The sequence below is a fragment of the Ipomoea nil genome, unplaced genomic scaffold, assembly GCF_001879475.1.
Source record: "Ipomoea nil cultivar Tokyo-kokei standard unplaced genomic scaffold, Asagao_1.1 scaffold2480, whole genome shotgun sequence".
Taxonomy (NCBI): Eukaryota; Viridiplantae; Streptophyta; class Magnoliopsida; order Solanales; family Convolvulaceae; genus Ipomoea; species Ipomoea nil.
Window position 1 is genome coordinate 2620001 of NW_017618908.1, and position 22912 is coordinate 2642912.

General features: G+C 37.3%; 2 protein-coding genes across 2 annotated transcripts; one reads left to right on the forward strand and one right to left on the reverse strand.

Moving 5' to 3' along the window:
• Positions 1 to 10482: 10482 nt before the first annotated feature.
• LOC109153321 (prostaglandin E synthase 2-like) lies at positions 10483 to 13351 on the reverse strand. Its single transcript, XM_019301215.1, has 6 exons — positions 12950 to 13351; positions 12572 to 12706; positions 12348 to 12435; positions 12068 to 12162; positions 11643 to 11810; positions 10483 to 11545 (listed from the first exon to the last, which is right to left on the reverse strand). The coding sequence occupies exons 1-6, from the start codon at positions 13266 to 13268 to the stop codon at positions 11385 to 11387; spliced, it is 966 nt and encodes a 321-aa protein (XP_019156760.1). The 5' UTR covers positions 13269 to 13351; the 3' UTR covers positions 10483 to 11384.
• Positions 13352 to 18447: 5096 nt separating this feature from the next.
• LOC109153279 (receptor protein kinase CLAVATA1-like) lies at positions 18448 to 22657 on the forward strand. The gene is made up of 2 exons (XM_019301152.1): positions 18448 to 21290; positions 22032 to 22657. The coding sequence occupies exons 1-2, from the start codon at positions 18695 to 18697 to the stop codon at positions 22382 to 22384; spliced, it is 2949 nt and encodes a 982-aa protein (XP_019156697.1). The 5' UTR covers positions 18448 to 18694; the 3' UTR covers positions 22385 to 22657.
• Positions 22658 to 22912: the final 255 nt, after the last annotated feature.

The following is a 22912-nucleotide window of genomic DNA, read 5'->3' on the forward strand; positions in this document are numbered from 1 at the left end:
ATCCATAAATACAGGTAGGTTTGACATAAAATTTTGAAAAATACATACTACTCCCACGTGGTATTAATTGAACCATGCATCATGCATGCATATAATTATTACAATTGCATATATGTGTAAAGTGGATGGTTGGCAAGAGGGCACATACATGATACACCCTATACTTTCTATTTTCGAGATTTTGATCCCTTTAAATTAATATTTTAATTATTTAAACCATTTTGTTGCAAAGGAATGGAAAAGAATTTTTTTGAAAGCAGGAATGGAAAAGAATTAATATCAATTTTGACTTTTAACTATCAATTTGATATTTTTTGTTTCTAAATTTTTTGAAATCAAATATACTCAGTTCGAAAGTTCTTTTTTTTTAGCCTTTCAGTTTAATCAAAATTCACAATTTTTATTTTAATATAAGAATATTTTAGACACGTTAGACTGGTTTGATAGATTTGAAAAGTGAAAAAAAATAGAAGTGATTAAACTAATGGTTGATGATAAAAATAATAATCATAAATTTAGGGTGTTTAAGATTACCCCAACGGGAAATGGAATTCTATGGTTGATTCCATGGAGATTTTATATTTGGTATTAATTTCATTTTTTTGTTATAGATTTATAGATGACAGTTTATTTTAAGTTCTTCTTTATTAGAATATCCATTTTTGGACGTAATATTATTGTGATATAATTATTTTTGGACCTGTATCAACAAAATAATTTGAATATCATTAAATAGCATTTCGTTCTATAATTATGAATTTTTTCAAAAAACAAAAACAAAAATATATATATATATATATATATATATATATATATATATATATATATATATAACGGGTCAATCTACTTTATATACAAAAGATCGAAATGTCTTTGTATTTAACGACATTTTAATAATTTTATTGATGGATAACTAAAAATGATAATGTCACAATAATACTAAGGGGGGTGTATTCAATCATGACTTTTGTAGAATTTTAAAGACTTTTAAAATGATAGATTTTAATAAAGTTTGATTGACTTTCATAGAGTCGTTCAGAACTTTTTAAAACTTTATAAGACTCTATAAAAGTCTATATAAAAAACATTCATAGACTTTTATCAACTTTTTATTTTAAAAAGTCTACAAAAGTCATTAAAATTCTAAATTAAATACATCCTTACAAACTTTCAATGATTTTGATTCTTATCATTTATAATTTTCTTACAAAACATTTATAATATATCATAAAATTTTCTTATTATGTAGTTCTTCACCCACATCAACATTCTCAACATTATTATTTTATCCATAGTATGTTGAGACTTATATGCTAGCTAATTACTTATATATATTATTAATAAACATAAAAAAAAAATTATTTCATTAGAAATTCATAACAATATTGAATAAAAAAAATTTATAATAAAAGAATTGATCAAATAAAACATTTAAAAATATAATTACAAGTTGCATAAAATAAAAAAAAATAAAAATCTAATATTTAATATATATATATATATATATATATATATATATATATATATATATATGTGTGTGTGTGTGTGTGTGTGTGTGTGTGTGTGTGTGTGTGTGTGTGTGTGTGTGTGTGTGTGTGTGTGTGTGTGTGTGTATAATTATACTTGATATATTGCTAGGTATCACGCAAAGAACTATTATTTGCAATAGCAATTTGAGACTGCGAACAACAACAAGGTGTTACTGTTTGCAACCCCTAAAAAAATGAAAAATATATATTACGAATATAAACATAAAAAGAATAAAAATCAAAATATATAAGTATTTATATGAATATTATGAAACATATACTAAAATTTGATGATGAAAAAATTACTTTGTTCATGTATTTAGGGAGAATTAGAGAAAGTTAGGGATAAAAAATTAATAGAAAAAAAATAAAAATCAATATAAACAAGCAATAATGAAGTAAGAATAATATTATTTCGAATTTTTAGAGGAAGATTGTAAAGTTTTAGGAGAGAGAAAAAAATTGGTAGAGTTTAGGTATGAGGAAAATATAAGATAATGAAGAAAAAAATAATTTTATTAAATTTAGATAGGTTTATAAAGTTTAAATTGGGAGAAAAAATTGAGTTTAAATAGAGAGAGACATTCTAGAAAGAAAATTTTGAAATCTGGAGGTTGATGAATTTCAACTATTTATATTTGAGAAGAAAAAATTTACAAAAGTCTTAAAATTAAAAAGTCTACAAAAGTTCATAATTTTTTGAATACCACGTGACTTTTAAAGGCTCTCTAAAAGTCTTAATCGAATACCACACGACTTTTAAAGACTCTTTAAAAATCTTGATTGCATACCGCCTGAGTTTTAAAGACTTTCTAAAAGTTTGAATTGAATACCCCCAAACTTTTAAAGTTCATAAAAGTCTTTAAAACTCTATGAAAGTTATGATTGAATACACCCCCCTAAGACCAAATAATGATGTTCAATACTAAAATAAAACAATAATGTTCTAATAAAAATGACTAAAAATAAACTGACCTATTTTTGAATGCTACTGGCTCTATTACATTGTAGTATCTGTTCATATACTTTCTCAACCTACTGAAACACAAAGAACCAATAACGCCTCCACTGAGGTTCGAACTCACAACCTTCCAAATAAACTGACCTATAAATCTAATAGAAATATGAAATTAACTCTTTATTTATTAAAAGGCATTTCGCAGTTCACCGGCCCCTACTTTGATGGGCAACCCCATGGCCCTAATGCCCTATTTTTATAGGGAAGTGGTAATTCTATTTTGAAAATAATTGCACCTAGCTATTTTTAGGGTTCTATTTTAAAGTTTTGACGTAAAAAATAAATACTCCGTAGTAAAGTATGTCTCAACCGATAATATGTTTCACAAAGTATTTAATTTATATATTGGTATTCATAATAGAGCCAATTATATATCATTTTCTTAATAAAAACTAAACTTTGCATCTTAGACAAAGTTATTAACTCTTTTCGAATTGATTAATCGATTGAGTTATGTCCAGAAATGTTGTAATTCTATTATGGATGAGGACTAATTAATATTACCTTCGTCCCATTTTATATGTCTTGGTTCGGTTAACGAGGCTTGACTGAAGTTATTTTTAATCTAACTTTTCATAATATTAAATTTAGTATTAGTATACAAAATTTATATATTTAAAAACTACACTAAAAGTACTATTAAACACAAAAAAATCAAATTTAAAAATAAGTAAATAATACTAAAGAAAATAAACAATGAAGAAAGAGTTAGTTTGAATCAGAGAATAGTAAGTATGACAGATAAAATGGGACAGAGGGAGTAATAATAATAACTACTAACTAATCAACATGGTTGGTGCGGTGGTTCAGCACCTCGTCCCTTAAGCATGAAGTTGGGGGTTCGATTTAGCCAATCTCTTACCACTTAATATGTTAACTGTTGAGACGGAGAATTAGTTTTCTAGTTATCCCTAATATTAACTAATAACTAAGCCTTTAAAAAAAATTACTCTATACAATTTGATTGAAATTGGAATAAGAAATAAACAACGGTTAAAAAAGTTATCGTCCCGTCGTCCGGTCAACAATCATTTAATACATAGTCACTCCACGTTTACACTTTACCTTTAATGTATGTGTTGAGAGTTTGAGGCGAAGCTATCAAGCATTAAATGGAAAGCCAACCACCATACACACAATTGTTATGCCATGGATCCAGGTCCACATTGCAAGGTAGACTTTAGTTCAAAACGCACGTATGAAATAACGGTGTTGTTACTGTTTTCTCACCCAATGATGTTTTTTTGTGTGAATATATAATTCGAAAATTGTGAATATAGAATTTAAAAGTTGTGAGTATATAATTCAAAATTTGCGTTATACTGTTTATATAATTGTGAATATAGAGTTCAAAAATTGTGAATAAAGAGGTCTGCAATTGTGAATATTGAGTTCTATAATTTTGTATATTCACTTCTAAAATTGTGAATATAGAGTTCAGAAATTGTGAATATAAATGAACGAATTCTGAAGACAAACAGCAAGGAAAGAAGATTTTTTTTTTTTTTTTTTAATTCAGACAGCGTCGTTTTGAAGCAAAACGACGCCTTTTGGACCTGGGTCCACAGCATAATTTGCCCCATAGACATGGTCGAAAGAGGCCTTAAGGGGGCGTTTAGTTCACGGAATGTTAGATTACCTTAAGGAATGTTAGATTACTAGGAATGTTAGATTCCTATGTTTTGTTTATATTAATGTATATCTTTATATATCTTTGTAAATCTTCCGTTACATATCTTTTGTATCTTTTGTATTATGTAAATGATTCCTACCTTACTTAGAATAGTCATTAGTCAGGATATATATTGTAACATTCCTATTGAGATATTAAGTTAATCAAAAGATTTACACTTATATGGTATCAGATTGTTAGGCCTTTTCTCTCTCCTTCTTCGTTCTTTTTCCCGATGACTGGTAATTCATCCGAACGGACGATGAGCGCCATTGCTGCTCCAACGCCGCCGGTCACCGCCCCAAACCACCTCACCTCGGCTCACCATTTTGTGTCCATCAAGCTTACAACACGGAATTATCTCTTTTGGCATACTCAACTCATTCTGTTCCTCCGGGGCCAGGGTCTTCTCGGCTTCGTTGATGGCACTACACCATGTCCATCGGCGCTGGTCACCTCCACTCCAACCGACGGCGAGAACGTCTCTGATGAAGCCACATCCGCGGCTGCCAATCCGGCCTTCTCCGCATGGGTTCAACAAGATCAGTCCATTTTATCATTGTTGATCTCCTCCCTCTCCGAGGAGGTCATGTACCTTGCGGTCGGTCGCTCCACCGCACGGGAAGTCTGGTGCTCCATCGAAACTGCCCTAGGCTCGTCGACGAGAATCCGCTGCCTCAACCTCATTGGCCAGTTTCAGGCGCTTCGCCAAGGGGATATGTCGACTGCCGAGTACCTCGGCCGCGCCCAACTGCTTGTCGAAGACCTTGCCCAAGCCGGCCGGCCGATGCCGCTTGATGAGCAGAATTTGTATGTCTTCAGGGGACTCTGGCCAGAATTTCGGGCGATGGCCTCCAGCCTGGCAGTATCCGGTGCTCCGGTCACCCTTCCTCAATTATCGGACTACCTTCAAGCTCAAACTTTCATCCATTCTGATGATTTTTTGCTTGGTACGGGTCCTACTGCTATGGTGGCTACTCGGGGTCGGCACAACGGTGGCGGACGGCAGAATCGTGCTGGCGGAGGCGGTCGCAACAACCAATGGCAGAACCGCGCGGGTGGTGGTGGTCGCGGCGACAAGGCCGTGGCCGAGGTGGCTCTCCCCGGTGTCAGATTTGCCGATCGCATGGGCACACGCCCATCTACTGCTTCCGGCGATATTCCGATCAGCCGCCGTCACCGCAGGCGAATGTTGCGGTCCATTCCGATGGTGGTCCTCCGCCGGAGGTTGCGACCTGGTATCCCGACACCGGCGCATCCTCTCATGCCACTCCCGATCCGGCCGTTATGTCACATTCCGAGGGTTACACCGGTAATGACGTTCTCCGTATTGGTAATGGTACAGGTCTAAGTATTTCTAGTACTGGTTGTGCAACGATACCATCCGTTTCTAGAAATTTAAAATTGTCAAACATTTTACATGTTCCTGATCTTTCAGTTTCGTTATTATCTGTTCACCGGTTTACCACTGATAATAATGTCTTTTTTGAATTTCATCCCGAATATTTTGTTGTGAAGGACCGCACAACCAAGGTGGTGCTGCTTAAAAGTCCCAGTTCGGGTGGTCTTTACTCCTTAACCATTCTGCGGTCTCACCTGGCTTTTCTTTCAGCTCGGGCTTCCTCCGCTGTTTGGCATTGTCGCTTAGGCCATCCGCATGCTCGTGTCTTACAACGTGCTCTTCGGTCCTGCCCAGTTACACCACAAAAATTGAGTTCTTCGAGTCTTTGTTCGGCTTGTCAGTTAGGCAAGTCTAGTCGTTTTCCTTTAGACAAAATAACATACACTAGTAGTGCTGTTCTTGATCTAGTGTATTCGGATATTTGGGGCCCTGCACCTGTTGTTTCTGCAGATGGCTTTCGTTATTTTGTGTTATTTGTGGATGACCACAGTCGTTTTTGTTGGTATTATCCACTCCGTGTAAAAACTGATATATATAAGGTGTTTGATTTGTTTCGGGCCATGGTAGAACGTTTGTTTTCACGTTCTATCAAGGTCATCCAGTCTGACTTAGGGGGCGAGTATCGCCGTTTGCATAGCCTATTCAATACTCTTGGGATTGTTCATCGACAGTCCTGTGCTTACACCCATGAGCAAAACGGCCGTGTTGAGCGCCGGCATCGACACATTGTTGAGACCGGTTTGGCTCTTCTGGCTCAGGGATCCGTTCCATTAAAATACTGGGACTCTGCTTTTGAAACTGCTACTTATCTTATAAATCGTCTCCCTTCGTCAGCCATACAATTTGACACCCCGTATTTTCGGTTGCACAACAAACCTCCCGATTACACGTTTCTTCGGGTCTTTGGGTGCTTATGTTATCCTTACTTACGTCCTTACAACCGTCACAAAATTGAGTATCGGTCTGCTTCTTGTGTTTTTTTAGGCTATCCTGCGTCTTTTAAAGGGTATCGTTGTTTAAACCTTGATACTGGAAAGACTTTTATCTGTCGTCATGTACGGTTTGACGAAACTGTTTTTCCTTTTTCTACAGCTTTAAAAGAGCAGGATACAGTGCAGTCAATTGATCATAATGTGTCATGGGGTTCGGGCCCAATTATATCATCCGCTGAGGTCCCTTTAAATCCTCCGGTTCTTTCTGAAGCCGTGCCACCAACCACTCATCGTCCCCGTCCTACTCGGCGACGGAGGGTTGCTAACCCACAACCACGCGCTCATGTAATGCGTCTCCGTCGTATGACACATGGCACTAATGAACCGTTTTAGGCTCTTGCAGTGACTAACGGTACTGCTGATCCCAGTTGTTACACCCAGGCTGTTGGTCATCCTCAATGGCGTGATGCCATGGACCAGGAATTTAATGCCTTGCTTCACAATCACACATGGGATCTTATTCCTGCAACACCATGCATGAATATCATTGGTTGTAAGTGGGTTTACCGCACCAAACGCAAGGCAGATGGGTCTATTGAACGCTACAAAGCGTGACTTGTAGCGAAAGGGTTTAATCAGGTTGCCGGGGAAGACTTCTTTGATACTTTTAGTCCTGTGGTTAAACCTACAACTGTCCGGCTTTTGTTTTCTCTTGCTGTTTCTCATAATTGGACCCTTCGTCAGCTTGATGTTCATAATGCCTTCCTAAATGGGCATCTAGCTGAAACTGTATACATGCGGCAACCACCGGGGTATGAGGAACCTGGGCATCCTAATCATGTGTGTCATCTTCGGCGCTCTCTGTATGGACTTAAACAAGCCCCGCGTGCTTGGTTTAAACGTCTTCATGATTTTTTGATTGCTACGGGGTTTTTAGCCTCCAAGACTGATGTGTCTCTTTTTCATTACTCTGCTGGGACTGCTCGTGTTTTTCTACTCCTTTATGTGGATGACATTATCATGATGGGCAATGACTCCACACTTATTAACACTCTTATCCAGCGTCTAGCAACGGCTTTTAAAATCCGGGATCTCGGTCAACCATCCTTTTTCTTGGGTATTGAGACACTATTCAGTACAGGGCTTTGTTTCCTCTCGCAGCGCAGATATATGAATGATCTTTTAAACAGGGCTGGTATGACTGATTGCAAGCCTCTCACAACCCCGGCCTCTATTACTAAAGTAGTCACTCCATCCGATGAGATTTTTGATAATCCTACTCAATATCGTCGCTTGGCAGGGGCTCTTCAGTACTTGACTATTACTCGTCCGGATCTTTCGTATGCTTAAATCGCCTTTGTCAATTTATGCACGCACCAACAGTTGATCATTGGGTCCTTCTCAAACGTGTGTTACGATATGTTAAAGGCACATTAGACTATGGTCTACGTCTATCTCTCTCGCTATCCTCTGACATTCACGCTTACTCCGATTCTGACTAGGCTGGCTGTCCGATAGATCGCAAATCCACTAGCGGCTATGCAGTTTTTCTTGGCAACAACTTGATCTCCTGGGTTTCGCATAAGCAACGCACTGTTGCTCGCTCGTCCACTGAGGCTGAATACAAAGGGTTAGCGGACGTTGCCGCTGAGGTCACATGGGTAGTATCGCTTCTTCGTGAACTTGGTCTTCATTCTGGTGCTCCAGCAACTCTTTGGTGTGATAATCTTGGTGCCACCTATCTTTGCGCTAATCCTGTTTTTCATGCTCGGACGAAGCATGTTGAAATTGATTTTCACTTTGTTCGTGATAAAGTAGCTTCTGGGGACTTTCTAGTCAATTTCATATCCACCAAAGATCAACTGGCTGATATCTTTACAAAACCGCTTCCGGCTCCGCGTTTTGAGGTTTTACGTGGCAAGCTTAATGTTGTGTCTCTCCAACCTTCAGCTTGAGGGGGCGTATTAATGTATATCTTTATATATCTTTGTAAATCTTCCGTTACATATCTTTTGTATCGTTTGTATTATGTAAATGATTCCTACCTTACTTAGAATAGTCATTAGTCAGGATATATATTGTAACATTCCTATTGAGATATTAAGTTAATCAAAAGATTTACACTTATAGTTTAAAACCAAGGTATGTAAATAAGACAATGGTAACGAGACAAATTGATTAAAATGCCAAAAGTGCAAAATTAGTAATAAGATAAGGGAATGTGAGATTACCTAAGAAATTGGAGGGTATTTCACATTCCATTCCAATAACTAAAAATTTAAAATGGGGGTTATGTGGCATTCCCTGGGAAAATTATATAACATGAATCAAACATGAGAATCTTATATTTTCAAGTATATATAACCTTAGTTATCTTATATAACTTGAACCAAACACCCCCTAAGAGTCTTAGTTGAGTCCTTCCCATAGTCTTCTTAGTGTGATCTACATCGTCTGTGTAATTTGTAGTTTATTACACAAATTCAATATTTACTCTGTGCACACCATCTATAGTGACTCATCAATAGTCACCCGTAATTTGAGATTTAAGCTCTACCATATAGCAATCTCTTGTCAAACATGCTAAGTCCTAAAACATCCCAAGGAATTTGGGCCCCAACTCCAAAATGCCTTAAGAGTCTTAGTTGAGCCCTCCCATAGTCTTCTTAGTGTGATTTACATCTCATGTGTAATTTGTAGGTTATTACACAAATTTAAAATTACTTTGTGCACACCATTTATAGTGACAAGTAACTACGAGTTTTTATCGTCACCAAAAAAAATAATACGGAGTAATACTATTAAATAGTAGCTACGAATTTCCTGTCATAAATAATTTCTTCATTTTACTAAATTTAATCTTATATAGTTCTACTCCGTATCATATAATCTGTCCTTAACTCTGGTTTTTCAAATGATCTTAGGGATGACTAAAATCTATAAAAATCATGCTAAAATATGACAAAATCATTTATCTAAAACAAAATCGATTTCAATTTAACAATTCAGTATGTGGTGTTTGGTAGGATGGAATTGCAATTCCATTTCTATCGAACTTCATGAAATTGTGAGTGAATTGCAATTCTTAGGGTCCTAGGAATTGCAATTCCACACTTTATGGAATTGTAATTATATGATAAATAACTATTTTATCCTTTTTCTTCTTATATATTATTATACAATAACATTTTAGTCTTGATTCACTTCTTCACTTTCAATTTTCCATCATTATATTCATGTCTACTAAACAATTAATTTAAATTCCTACTTTATTCATTTCCTACTTAAATTACAAATTTTTCCATCCCAACCAAATGCCTTGTTAATACACCCGTTGATTTGATGGGAGCAAGAAAAAAGAAAACGGACTGCTCGAGTAACCAATAACCAATAACCAAACCAAACAAAATTTTCAGCCAGTAATTGGTTATAAAGTTCTAAAAGATTAACTTATTTAGGTTATTTTAATTTTTCAATCGGATATGACTATCTTTATGATTAAGAATTGAATAAACATTTAACCATATGAATGTTCAATGATGAATTATCAATCTAATTTAAAAATTTTCAGTTGTTTTGGGTATTAATCGAAAACCGACTAAAACCAACAATGTTATACCCCACATGTTGAGGACTTGATAGCAATTTTTACATTTCTCAACGAAATATTATAACAATTCGAAAGGTATTAGTCGCTAACATTGCTACTTTGCTAGTTATCTCTTAATGACACTCCACCCACTTTAATTATCATTTTCCATTATTAAATACATTACCTTTAAATTATCTCCACGTCAGACAACTTTCATCCCATGAAAAGGAAATCATCATTTGTCTTTGGTCACTAATCACACTAGTCACAGCCAAACAGTTGAGAGAAAGCAGCCTGCTAACCAATAACCATAATTATTAAATGAGATAGATTGTGCTTTATGAAAATATTAGTATGCCATAGATTTTAAAGATTTCCATTACATTTAATGCCATAATCTAATCACATCCTCCAGAGAAGCAAGCTGGACAGCTAGATAGCCTAGATTTTCAAAACTTTTTTTTTTTATGTAATGACATCCAACATTCCTACGATTGTAAGACCAATTTAAATTTGACCCGAGTTTCACCCGCATAGGATTGCCAAATGGACTGCCTCAGAGTTCTTAAGCATCCCCGGATTTTGAATAGTTTTTGCAGGTTGAGTTGCGTGGAGGAGAGAGAAGCTTTGGGATCTTCCTGCTAAGACCTGATTTTTATCTGCACAATGCGCCCCACCAAAGTTGATAAGCTGTTGTGTTTGTCGCATGAAGCGAACTGAAGGCGGGCGCATAATTTCCTTTGTTCTTTTATTTTTTTTTTCTTCTATCCCTTTTATCTCTACTCTCTAGTTAGACCTGCAAAAACTCCTCAAAATCTATGCCTATTGAGGATGCTCCAAGACTACAAGAGTCGACCTTTCCGACTTTGCATGTTACATTAGCCAGCTGTACAGCTAGATTTCCAACCACCTTATTTTGAAAATCACAAAAAGGTGTGCAAGTGCCCAGTACATATAGTAAATAGCAGGCAGGGCTTGAAAGTCAAGCACACTAGTGCAGGCAGTACATAGTGCATTAGTGCATACTATGGCCATGTAACAATTGAAAGAATATATAGTTGAAATTGAATTTTTCTGTATCAAAATCAATGGCAAGTAACTTGTACCTTCCTTTGATGATGTTATTAACTTCACTGAGGTGTAAATTTACCCTTGAAAGGAATGCTGTTGATAGACCAAACTTTTAATCTTAAATATTTGAGGATTGGTTGCAGGAGACTGGGAGAGACAGAACTTCAGTTAGGCCAGTATTATACGTGGCTCGCCGACGGCTCTTTCCATTCGAGAGTACCAATCACCAATGCGAGTGTTCTCCACCATGTCTTGACCAGATTTTAAGTAGCGGATTGGTCTCAAGACACCAAAGACAGCAAGATCAGCTAAATTTGGTTTAGACCCACCTGTTAAAAGGAAGGACGATCAAGGAAGGACAATACTGGACATGGTATGGAAGCAGTCGGAATCAAACAGAAAATCTCGTATAGAAAACAAACCAACCAAGAAACTCTCGCCCATTCAAAGCATCAACCCAGGTTTCTGCTGCTTCATACAATGCTGCACGCTCATCAGTAATGTTATATTTTTTCTTCAATTTTTTGGATATGAAATACATGGCTGTAGCTCCAGCATACTTTGCCAGTGTCCTCTCATAAAAGGTGAATTTACCTGGAAGCATAAGAAAAATATTACCAGGTCTTAGGGCGGGGAAGGCAGAACAGAAGTCATAATCAGATACAATGGTGAACAGATAGCAGCCATGCCATTTTGATTACAAAGAACTGAAATGAAGGCAAATTCTATCAGCCATTGAGGTAACTGATTAATTCCAATCAAATCTTTCTTTCCAGAAAACTTAACTGTGACAATGGGGTCTCTCCGTCTCTGAAATGTTTTATATATTCGCCAGTAATATGTGATCTTACCTTTAGATGTGATGTAATCAAATGATTCCAAGGCCTCAGAAGCACTTCGATATATATTTGGTGACAAGACATGCACCAAGTGATTATCCACCCACCTAAACGTATAACATATCCTTATTTCAAACCACTATTTCCCAATTTACGATACTAAAAAGACAAATTTTAAATGTAGGAATCTTCCACAATTAACAAATCTCCCTATACCAGCTAATGGATTCTGAGAAAGTGGACTAGTTAAGCTACATTTTCATTATAAGTAAGAGGTATAAGACATCCATACTTGCGCCACTTATTCTCTTCTTCAGCATCCAAGGTGGGTTTAGCAATGGTCACAGGGCGAACCTTTTGGGACAGCTTATCAATTATATCTGCATACAAACAATGGGAATGCTTGGAACTCAGTTGGAAGTTAACCAAGGAATATAACGGATCAGTATAAATATGCTTCTGATCATTTTAAAGTTGTAGTTAGTTAAGATGCTACTATAAAGATTCAATTAACACCTGATGAGTCCACCAATTGTTCACCATCTACCATCAAAATAGGAACCTTCTTGTAATCTGACCACTTGATTTCATTTTTGCTAATTGGATTGACCTCCACGATTTTGTAAGGTATATCACAATAATCTAGGAATGCTGGAAAAGCAGATGAAGTAAAAATACAAAAGGTTAATACACGTTCGTATGCTTCAAATTCCAAATAAGGAATGGTCAGTTGAATCAAAATTTGATTAAACAATCCAATTTTTTTTTTTATTTTTTTTTTGAATGCTAGTGAACTCTATTACTGGAACTGAAGCTGAAGACGCACTTGACCAAACGGAAATTGAAGTAAATTAATCACATTCTGGAATAGGACGATAATATGAATATGAATACCTTTAACCTTGTTACAGAAAGGACAAGCTTCGTACTGATAAAGAACGACGTCGTTAGGGCGAAATTTCGGATTGATCGGCTCTTTTGCGTGGACCTTATCAGCCAACGCGGTAGCCGCGACAGAGAAGAGAATTGCTCCGGCAACGGCACGAGCAGCGGTGCTCGAGGACTGGTCCTCGAGCTTATTACAGGAGAACCAGCGAGATCTAGCATCGGCAATGCCGCCGGTGCTGTAAAGAGACGCCTGTACGATCCGGTAGTTTGAACTTTTACCGCCGGCGGCCCGGCACATTGCGGCGAGTGCACTTAGCCTCCTCATTTTCCAGAGATCCGTTGCACGGCCGGAAAATTTGATCGTCTGGAATTCGATCCCCAGCTACTCGTTTCGCCGTTCCGATGGGTTTTGTGAGGGTTTTATGAGTTGCCACGTCAGCAAAGTAATTTGGGCTTCTTTTAACTGTCCAGAAGCCTAATTACAACATACTGGGCCTATAAATATATTAAACAATAAAATGGGCTGATAAAGTTCCCCAGGCCCAATTAATAGTACAAAACATGGGCAACACTTTGAGGCAGCAATTATGCTGTGGACCGCGGTCCAAAACGACAGAGATTATAATGTATCTAAACTGACACTGTCTCACGTATTATTTTTATTATATTATTAAATGAAATTGTAGTGTATACAAAATGAAACTAAATAACAATTTTATATATTTGAGTGTATATTGTCCAACGAAACTATAGTTATATCAAAATGATATTGTAATTGTGTTGAAATAAAACTGCAGTGCATATTTGATGCATGGACCACAATGCATTGTGGACCGCGATTCACAATATAATTTGCCCACTTTGAGGCCTTTATTTCAGGCTTTCCTTTCCAAATATATAATAGAAAGAGGCAAATTATCAATCGTTATACCCTGCACCACGGTGCACATAGTACTGTGCGCCTCACGCCTTCTAAAACGATGTTGTTTTATTAAGTCGTGTGAGGAGTCGACGCGACAGAGTGTATGTGTATTATGTTATACAATTATGTACATTATGTTATACAATTATGTACATTTTGGTATACAATTATGTACATTAGAACATGTCATTTTTTTTAACAGTTAAAAGTTTATGTACATTATCATATACAATTATGTACATTTTAGCATACAATTATGTACATTTTCAAAACATGAATTTTTTTTTAACAAGTTAACATCAAACACAGAAAAGCGGAATTTAAAAAAAAAAAAAAAAAAAAAAAAAGTGCAAAACGACATAGTTTTGCACCAGAGCACACAATGTAATGTGCGCTCTGGTGCACGATATAAATTGTCGCAAATTATTCTGTGGACCCGACGGGGTCTACCTTGCAAGTTGAACCCGGGTCCAAATATTTACAATTTACAAATTGAATGTTCACAGTTTTTATATACTGAATGTTCACAATTTACATAATGAATATTCATAATTTTGTATATTAAATGTTCACAATTTAGATACTGAATGTTCACAATTTGAATTGTGAACATTGGGTATATAAATTGTGTATTTTGACATGAGTCTATTTTGAGGGGACCCGGATCCATGATAGAAAGACTGATCTTGATTTGATTGAGCAAGGATTGGGAAGTTACTTTGTGACATATTTATCGCGAGCTAGTTAAGATGGATTGTCCTTGGAATGAGCTTCATGAGCCTCGTATTGCGCAGGCTTTAATGGAGGATCGATTGCGAGCTGATAAGAATTTAATCGATATATTTATGAACTCACATGCAAATTCAAATTCAACTCAAAAAATAGATCAAACTACAAATTGGCTAAAGTTATACTAACATTTCAATTTTGGTGCTAATTTATCAACTTTAAAATATTAAGGTAAAACTTTCACAAGTCACAAAATTTAAATACGGAGTAACTTTTTTTTTTTTTTTCAAAAAAAAAACAAAAAAAAAAAAAAAAAAAAACTAAACACGGTGGACAACACTGCTTATCCTCACCTTCAGGGTCAGTCTGATCCAACGTCGGCTTTTCCATAGACAGTTGCATATCTATTATTTCTTTATTTGATTATTGTGTAGTCAGTTGTATTCCTAGATTGTCTAATTTGGTAGCTCATACTTTAGCCGCTTTGACTTTTACTCAACCTTCTGTTATGTACTGGGAGTTTATTCCTCCTGATGCTATTACAGCTTTTCTCTAATATATACCTTAACCGGCTCCAAAAAAAAAAAAAAAAAAAAAAAAAAAAAAAAAAAAAAACCTCAGTGGAAATTTTCTTATCAAAGTGATAGCATTGAATTCTTTGGGTGAATGTCTTATCAAGTCCATTAAATTTTTAATTCAAACTATTTTCAAAATCTGGTCACGATTTTCTACAACTAATTCAAGATGTGTGAGATCATTAAAATTGACATGTTTCCTTCTTATGGAGGAGTGTATAACATTAATTTATCATAATACAATGAATTATCAAAGTATATATTTCAGCACTCTAATTTAAATTTTATACGAATTTGAACAAAGAACACTTCAAAATTGTAGGCAAGTGTTGGCATAAATGTAATATTCAGTAAATTAAATAGTATGGGGTTATTCAATGATAGATTATGATGACAATGTAGTTGTGGAAGACTTAGCTTAAATATGATTGACACTCAAAAGGTGCAAATGCAAAGATACTTTTTGTTTTGTTTAAAAAAAAAAAAATATTATACCTGATGATCACGAGTTTGATTTATTTTTAACACCCTCTTGATCGATACCATTGAATTGAAGATGATCTTTCTAGTACGATTTATTTCTCTTATCTGATTTACGGATTTACGGGCTACTATACAGAAGCAAAATTTATCCAATATACACAATCGGATAGTGGTTATAATTTCCCTCATGTTTGCAAAATGAAGGCTTTTACAAAAAAAATTATTCTCTTCTTAAAGGCACACATAAGTATCATCCAAATTGGATTTTGATGGCCATCTCTCATTTATTCTCCTTAGCACTATCTTTGATTCTAAATCTCCTGCAATTTCACCACCATCTTTTTAACACACAGAATTTGAATCTGTTCTCATTCTAGTGGAGAATATATGCTGTCTTGTTCCATACAATTCGTGCGGTTTTCATTCTCTGTGCAATCCAATAATCTAACTTAGAACCACCAACAAGCATTGGGTGCCATTTTCTCTCATTCATTTTAGTATAAAGTTGCTCTCAAAAGACACTTTTCCCCAACAGTTGACTTCCATTCAATGGCAGTGTAAATTTTGTATGATGAGCACAAACTTCTTATTGACAAAAGTGCGGTTCGATTCTTGTTCTTGTTTTCAATCACATCGTTTCGAGTAAAACATATATACTGCTCGGGGATAAATCACATTCATGTGTAATAGTTCGCAAATCTCCATGCTACTATGAGCATATGTTTTCAAGCAGGAATAGACTCCTATAGTTCACATTAGGCGTCTGTGAACAACATACGCATGAAGTCAGGACTATTTTAATTAGTGTCTCATTCATAGGCGTTTGTTGTAAAACAGATGCCTATTGCTTCCTACAATAGATGTCTATGACCTATTTTGTACTAGTGGGTGAATCTCGATCACTAGAAAAAATATACTGAGTAGTCCAGTGTAAACCATGTTAATTATTGTATAATAACACGCAAACCACACAGGATAAATGAATAGTACTAAAAAAATCTTGTGCAATGAGCTTGACCAAGAGAAGGCGTTTGCAATAATTAAACTGATAACTTTTTGGTGCAAAAATCATATTTTACATACCCACTTGACTATCCATTTTCGGAGGAATATTGCATATATTTTAGTTGTATACTTGTAGTATAATTGGGTTAGTTTGGAGAAAAGGAACATCCCACACTTAATATGTGTTTTAAATGGAATCATTTGGTTCATGCTTTTAAACATTGTGATCCAGCTTTGGAGTTTGGTTTGTATACTTTCTTATAAGATGTAATGGGGTTTGACATTCACTTGATTATATTAATACCAAGTCCTTATAGTGCATCCCACCGGACAACAATCTTAATTTGGTTAATCTAGAACATAGGTTACAGATAGATTTTGTCAAGTAGGGATACTAAAAATTTAAGGAAAATCATAAATGCACTTTAAGGAATTAAAACTTCTGCTACGTGTCTTGATCTTATTCGACACGTATTGTTCCACCAGACAACAATTCTAGTTTAGTTAATTCTTATTATTTATGCGCACAAGAGATATTTACCATCATTAATCGGTTAAAATCGAACTTATCATATCATCGATAATAAGACTATTTGTTAATTGTGTGACCAATTGAGTTAGTCAATTAAGATGAGTATAAAAATGAGTTTAATTGAGTCATGTATGTATACCCAAGTTTGAAGTTGGAGTGGAGACAAATGATAGTTAAGACTTGGCAGATAGGAGGACAGGAGGTCATAATGAGAAGAGGGAGGGAAGATCAGATTTGGTCATGCTTAGCTTAACTAAAGAACAAAAAGAGGAAAGTGGACTTTTGACTTGCAGCCGAACTGAAAGTCAGGAGGGTAAAATAGGGACGTCGGTTTGGGAAAAGACACAGACAGCCTTTGCTCTGGGCCCCAACCTCCATTTGCACCAAAAAGTACATCATCCTTGTTTTGTTTTTTTTTTTTTTTTTTTTTTTTTCTTTGTTAGTGACCCATATGACAATGCAATATCTGTAAATTCATTTTTAATTTTATAAATGTAAATTAAGTTATTCTAATTTTAAAATTTCATATCAAATTATATACTTATAGACGTAAGAGTTCGAATTGTGAAAAGTACATAATTTTTTTAAAAAAATTTTAAAAGTAGAATAATTAAAATTTATGATCAAATATAAATATATTATTATAATTATGTGACTAAAAATGTGCAAATACAAAACTCATTAAAATAAACAATCATAAATTTATCATCTCATATGAGAGGTTGTGACTTCAAGTTTCAGTGGAGTCAATAGTACTCAAAAATTAATCGTTATATCGTGCACCAGGGCACACAATGCGTCCCGCCCTGCTCAAAACAACGTCGTTTTGTTATGTTGTGTGGGGAGTTGACACGACGGAGTTTATGAGCATTCTGTTATACAATTATTTACATTTGAAACAAGAGATTTTTTTAAGAGTTAAGAGTTTATGTGTATTATGTATTATGTTAGATTATGCGTATTATCATTTCAAAAAAAGATTATGTGTATTCTGTTATACAATTATGTACATTTGAAACATAAGAATTTTTTTTTAAAAGTTAACTGCAGATACAGAAAACGAAATTAAAAAAAAAAAAGTTACAAAAAGACGTTGTTTGAGTTGCATTGTGCGTCCTGGTGCACGATATAATTTGGCCTAAAAAATTATCAAAATTATAGAATAATTTAACAATTTTTTAAAATCTTAATTTAAAATGGTTAATAGAAATCTAGAAGGGAATAACATTCGATCCATGCATTTCCGCCAACCCTTTTCCATAAGGTTAATTTTGATTAAAAAAAACAATAATCAAAGATTGTTTTCAGAGATTTTGGTGATTGGATGGAGCCTCCGATTGGGTGTTCTTTTCCATGGCAATGGCTACTCTCACGTCCTTTCTACTTGTTCAAATAGCCACCCTATCCCCTATTCTCTTTCTGCAAATCTCCCATTTATATCTCTTCAATTCTTGGTTCCCCAATCTCCAGCTAAGCCGCCATTGATAACACTCCAAAAGCTTAAGATGCATTATTCTTCTTTCTCTCTTTTCTTCTTCCTGTTTTCCACTTCCATTCTCCATGCCTACTCTTCTGATATTGACGTGCTGCTGAAGCTTAAGGCTTCCATGGTCAAGCCGCGGAGCTCCGGGCTGAGTGATTGGAAAGACGTGGGCAACGCCACCTCCGCCTCCGCCGCCGCCGTGCATTGCTTCTTCTCCGGGGTGAAGTGTGATGGGGATTCGCGGGTGGTTGATATAAATATTTCTGGTGTTCCGCTCTTCGGCACGCTCCCGCCGGAGATTGGGCTGTTGGATCGGCTTGTTAGCTTGACTCTCGCCGACGACAACCTCACCGGGGAGCTGCCGCCGGAGATGGGGAAGCTCGCGGCGGTGAAAGTTATTGTTCTGATGAATAATAATTTTTCCGGTGACTTCCCCGGGGAGATCTTGGGTGGGATGACGGAGCTTGAGGTGTTTAACGTTTACAACAATAACTTCACCGGTAACCTCCCGGTGGAGGTCGTGAAGATGAAGAAACTGAGGACTCTTATTCTCGGCGGGAATTACTTCGCCGGAGAAATCCCGGCGGCGTACTCTGAGATCACTAGTTTGCAGATTTTGCACTTACAGGGAAACTCACTCACCGGTGTTATACCTCCAAGCCTGTCTAACCTCCCCAACCTTGAGGAACTAAAGCTAGGCTATTTCAACACATATCACGGCGGCGTTCCGCCGGAGTTCGGCTCGTTCGCCACTCTCCGCCTTCTCGATCTCGGCGGCTGTAACCTCACCGGCACCATTCCGCCGAGCCTCGCGAATTTGAAACGGCTGCATACTCTATTCCTGCAAATGAACAGTCTCACCGGTCATATTCCGCCGGAGCTGGGGAATATGGAGAGTTTAATGTCTCTGGATATTTCGTATAACAATATGACCGGAGAAATTCCTGAAAGTTTCGCTCAGTTGAAAAATATGACGCTCTTAAACCTGTTCAATAACGAATTCCACGGTGCAATCCCGGCGTTCATCGGCGACCTTCCAAACCTAGAAACGTTACAGGTTTGGGGTAACAACTTCACGTTCGAATTGCCCGAGAATCTCGGGCGTAACGGCCGGTTTCTGTATCTGGACGTATCGTCCAACCGTTTCACCGGTACGATTCCGAAACACATGTGCGCCGGCGGGAGGTTGAAGACGTTGATTCTCATGGAGAATTTCTTCTTCGGTCCGATTCCTGAAGAGCTCGGCGAGTGCAAATCGTTGATTACTGTTCGCGTTATGAAGAATTTTCTGAACGGAACGGTTCCTCCCGGGTTCTTCAATCTGCCGCGGCTCGATATGCTTGAGCTGAATAACAACTTATTCTCCGGCGAGCTTCCGGCGGAGATTTCTGCCAGGAATTTAACGATTCTCACTCTTTCAAACAATATGATCGCCGGCGAGATCCCTCCGGCCATTGGGGAATTAGAGAGACTCGTGAAGCTGTCGCTTGGCGCCAACAACTTCGTCGGAGAAATCCCTAATGAAATTTCGAAGTTACAGAAGCTCTTGACCATTGATTTGAGCGGCAACGGTTTAAAAGGTGAGATTCCGGGTTCAATATCGCAGTGCACCGAGCTGAACTCCATTGATTTCAGCGGAAACAATCTCACCGGTGAAATTCCAAAGGAAATCTCAGAGCTTCACAGATTGAACGCACTCAACTTATCCGGCAACGCGCTATCCGGCGCAATTCCCGCTGAACTAGGGCTAATGAATAGCTTAACCGTCTTGGACCTTTCCTACAATGATTTCACCGGCCGGAGACCCGCCAACGGGCAGCTAAGGCTCTTCGGCGACCGGTTTTTCACCGGAAATCCAAGCCTCTGTTCACCTCACGCCCGATATTGCCCCTCAGCTTCATCGGTGAAAACAGCATCTAATCATTCCCATGTTTTCACCACGGCGAAGATGATGATCACGATAATAATCCTGGTCACGGTGGCGCTGCTGCTGGCAGTCACGTGGGTGATAATCCGGCGGGAGAAGATCCGGAAATCAAAAGCGTGGAAGCTCACGGCGTTCCAGAGACTCGACTTCAGAGTAGACGACGTTCTGGAGTGCTTAAAGGAGGAGAACATCATCGGCAAAGGCGGCGCCGGGATTGTCTACCGGGGATCCATGCCCAACGGCGTCGACGTGGCGATTAAAAAGCTAATCGGGCGCGGCACCGGCTGCCACGACCACGGTTTCTCGGCGGAGATTCAGACGCTGGGCAGAATCAAGCACCGCCACATCGTCCGATTGCTGGGATACGTTTCCAACAACGACACGAACTTGCTGTTATACGAGTACATGTCGAACGGGAGCTTAGGGGAGATGCTTCACGGGACCAAAGGATCGTATTTGCAGTGGGAAACGCGGTACAGAATCGCCATGGAAGCCGCCAAGGGGCTCTGCTACTTGCACCACGATTGCTCGCCGGTTATTATCCATAGAGACGTCAAGTCCAATAACATCCTGCTCGACTCCGATCACGAGGCTCACGTCGCGGATTTCGGGCTGGCTAAGTTCTTGCGAGACGCCGGCGCGTCCGAGTGCATGTCCTCCATCGCCGGATCTTATGGCTACATTGCACCAGGTACGTACGCCCATGAAATGTTGCACTTATATTACTGCCTTTCTTAATCAACTAATGTGTTTTGCTCATTTATGCTTCCATCACACTCATTTAGGATTAACTAACTAGACTCAAATAGGAGTGTAAAATGAGCTGAGTAGCTCGCGAGTCGTTCAGTCAAAGTTCAATTTATACTCCCTCAACTTTGAGCTCGTAGCTTGTCGAGTACCTCGCGAGCCATATATATATATATATATATATATATATATATATATATATATGTATATATATAGCCGAGCAGCTCGCGAGCCTCTCGGTCAAAGCTTAGCTTGAGCTCGAGATCAGATGAATTCGAGTCGCTCGTTTCATAACCAAGCCGAGCTCAAGCTTCAATTTTCAAGCTCGGAGCTGAGCTCGTTTACACCCCTAGACTGGAACCAGTTTACTTAGTGCGTACAATTGGACTATAATTGTAATTTTGCTTGTTACACAAAATCAAAATTAATTAAGGGGTATAATTTTATAGCTATTGATCATATAATTATGAACTAAATTTACATTTGTCTTATAACTTAACGATCAAAAGTACAATATTCCCAATATAGTTTAGACTAGTTCATTGGTTATATTCAACATTTTTAGTGTTGATTCGACCCAAACTTATCTATTTTGCGTGTTGGTTTGATCCAAATATGATATGTTTGTTGTTTGGCTAACTCACTCTTAAATTCTAACAAATGTTTTGTTTTGAATTTGTAACAGAGTATGCATACACATTGAAAGTTGATCAGAAGAGCGATGTGTATAGTTTCGGAGTAGTGTTACTAGAGCTGATCACGGGACACAAACCGGTGGGCGAGTTCGGGGACGGGGTGGACATAGTGAGGTGGGTGAGGAAGACCATCTCGGAGCTATCTCAGCCATCCGATGCGGCCTCCGTGCTAGCCGTGGTGGATTCCAGGCTCAATGGCTACCCACTCCAGGGCGTGATCAACCTGTTTAAGGTTGCCATGTTTTGCGTTGAAGATGAGAGTTCTGCCAGGCCAACCATGAGAGAAGTTGTTCACATGCTCACTAATTCTCCCCAGCCTGCCCCTACCTTCATCACTCTTTGAGACTAATCACCTATATATTTTCTTATTTTTATTTTAAAAAATGGGATAAGGCATGTATTGTATAAATAAATTGTAATATTTGTGTTGTTTTCGGGTGCAATCTATCACCCAAAATTTCGAGAACAAACTGAGCTACTCGTGAGGGTCATATTTGTATCTGTTGTATAATGTTGGGTTGGATACATTGTTACATACATGGCTTGAATAATGTCGGGAGAACTTTTCAAATAATGTTAATGTATGATAGTAGTTTTGCTATGGTACTCGAAAAAATATAGTTATGAGGATCGCCTTATACAAATCAAATTTATTAAGATTGGGTGGAGTATGTATGAATTTCGTATTAAAAGGTCATGAGTTTGATTTTGTCAATAATCTCTAGGTCAAATTTGTCATACAGTGTCTTCGTAGTGCAGTTTATCTCTTACACACCCTAAAGGGTGATGAGGTCCAAAATTTCGATAACAAACTAAGCTACTTATGACTTGTGTGGCCGTGTGGGGGCATATTTGTATCGTTCCGTTGTAT

Excerpts from the sequence above, each read along its gene's own strand:
- LOC109153321 (XM_019301215.1), bottom strand. The coding sequence starts at position 13,268 with ATGAGGAGGCTAAGTGCACTCGCCGCAATGTGCCGGGCCGCCGGCGGT. Across the intron at positions 12,163-12,347 it reads GAAGAGAATAAGTGGCGCAA|GTGGGTGGATAATCACTTGG; the intron begins GTATGGATGTCT and ends TTATACGTTTAG. Across the intron at positions 11,811-12,067 it reads TGATTACATCACATCTAAAG|GTAAATTCACCTTTTATGAG; the intron begins GTAAGATCACAT and ends TTATGCTTCCAG.
- LOC109153279 (XM_019301152.1), top strand. The coding sequence starts at position 18,695 with ATGCATTATTCTTCTTTCTCTCTTTTCTTCTTCCTGTTTTCCACTTCC. Across the intron at positions 21,291-22,031 it reads TTATGGCTACATTGCACCAG|AGTATGCATACACATTGAAA; the intron begins GTACGTACGCCC and ends AATTTGTAACAG.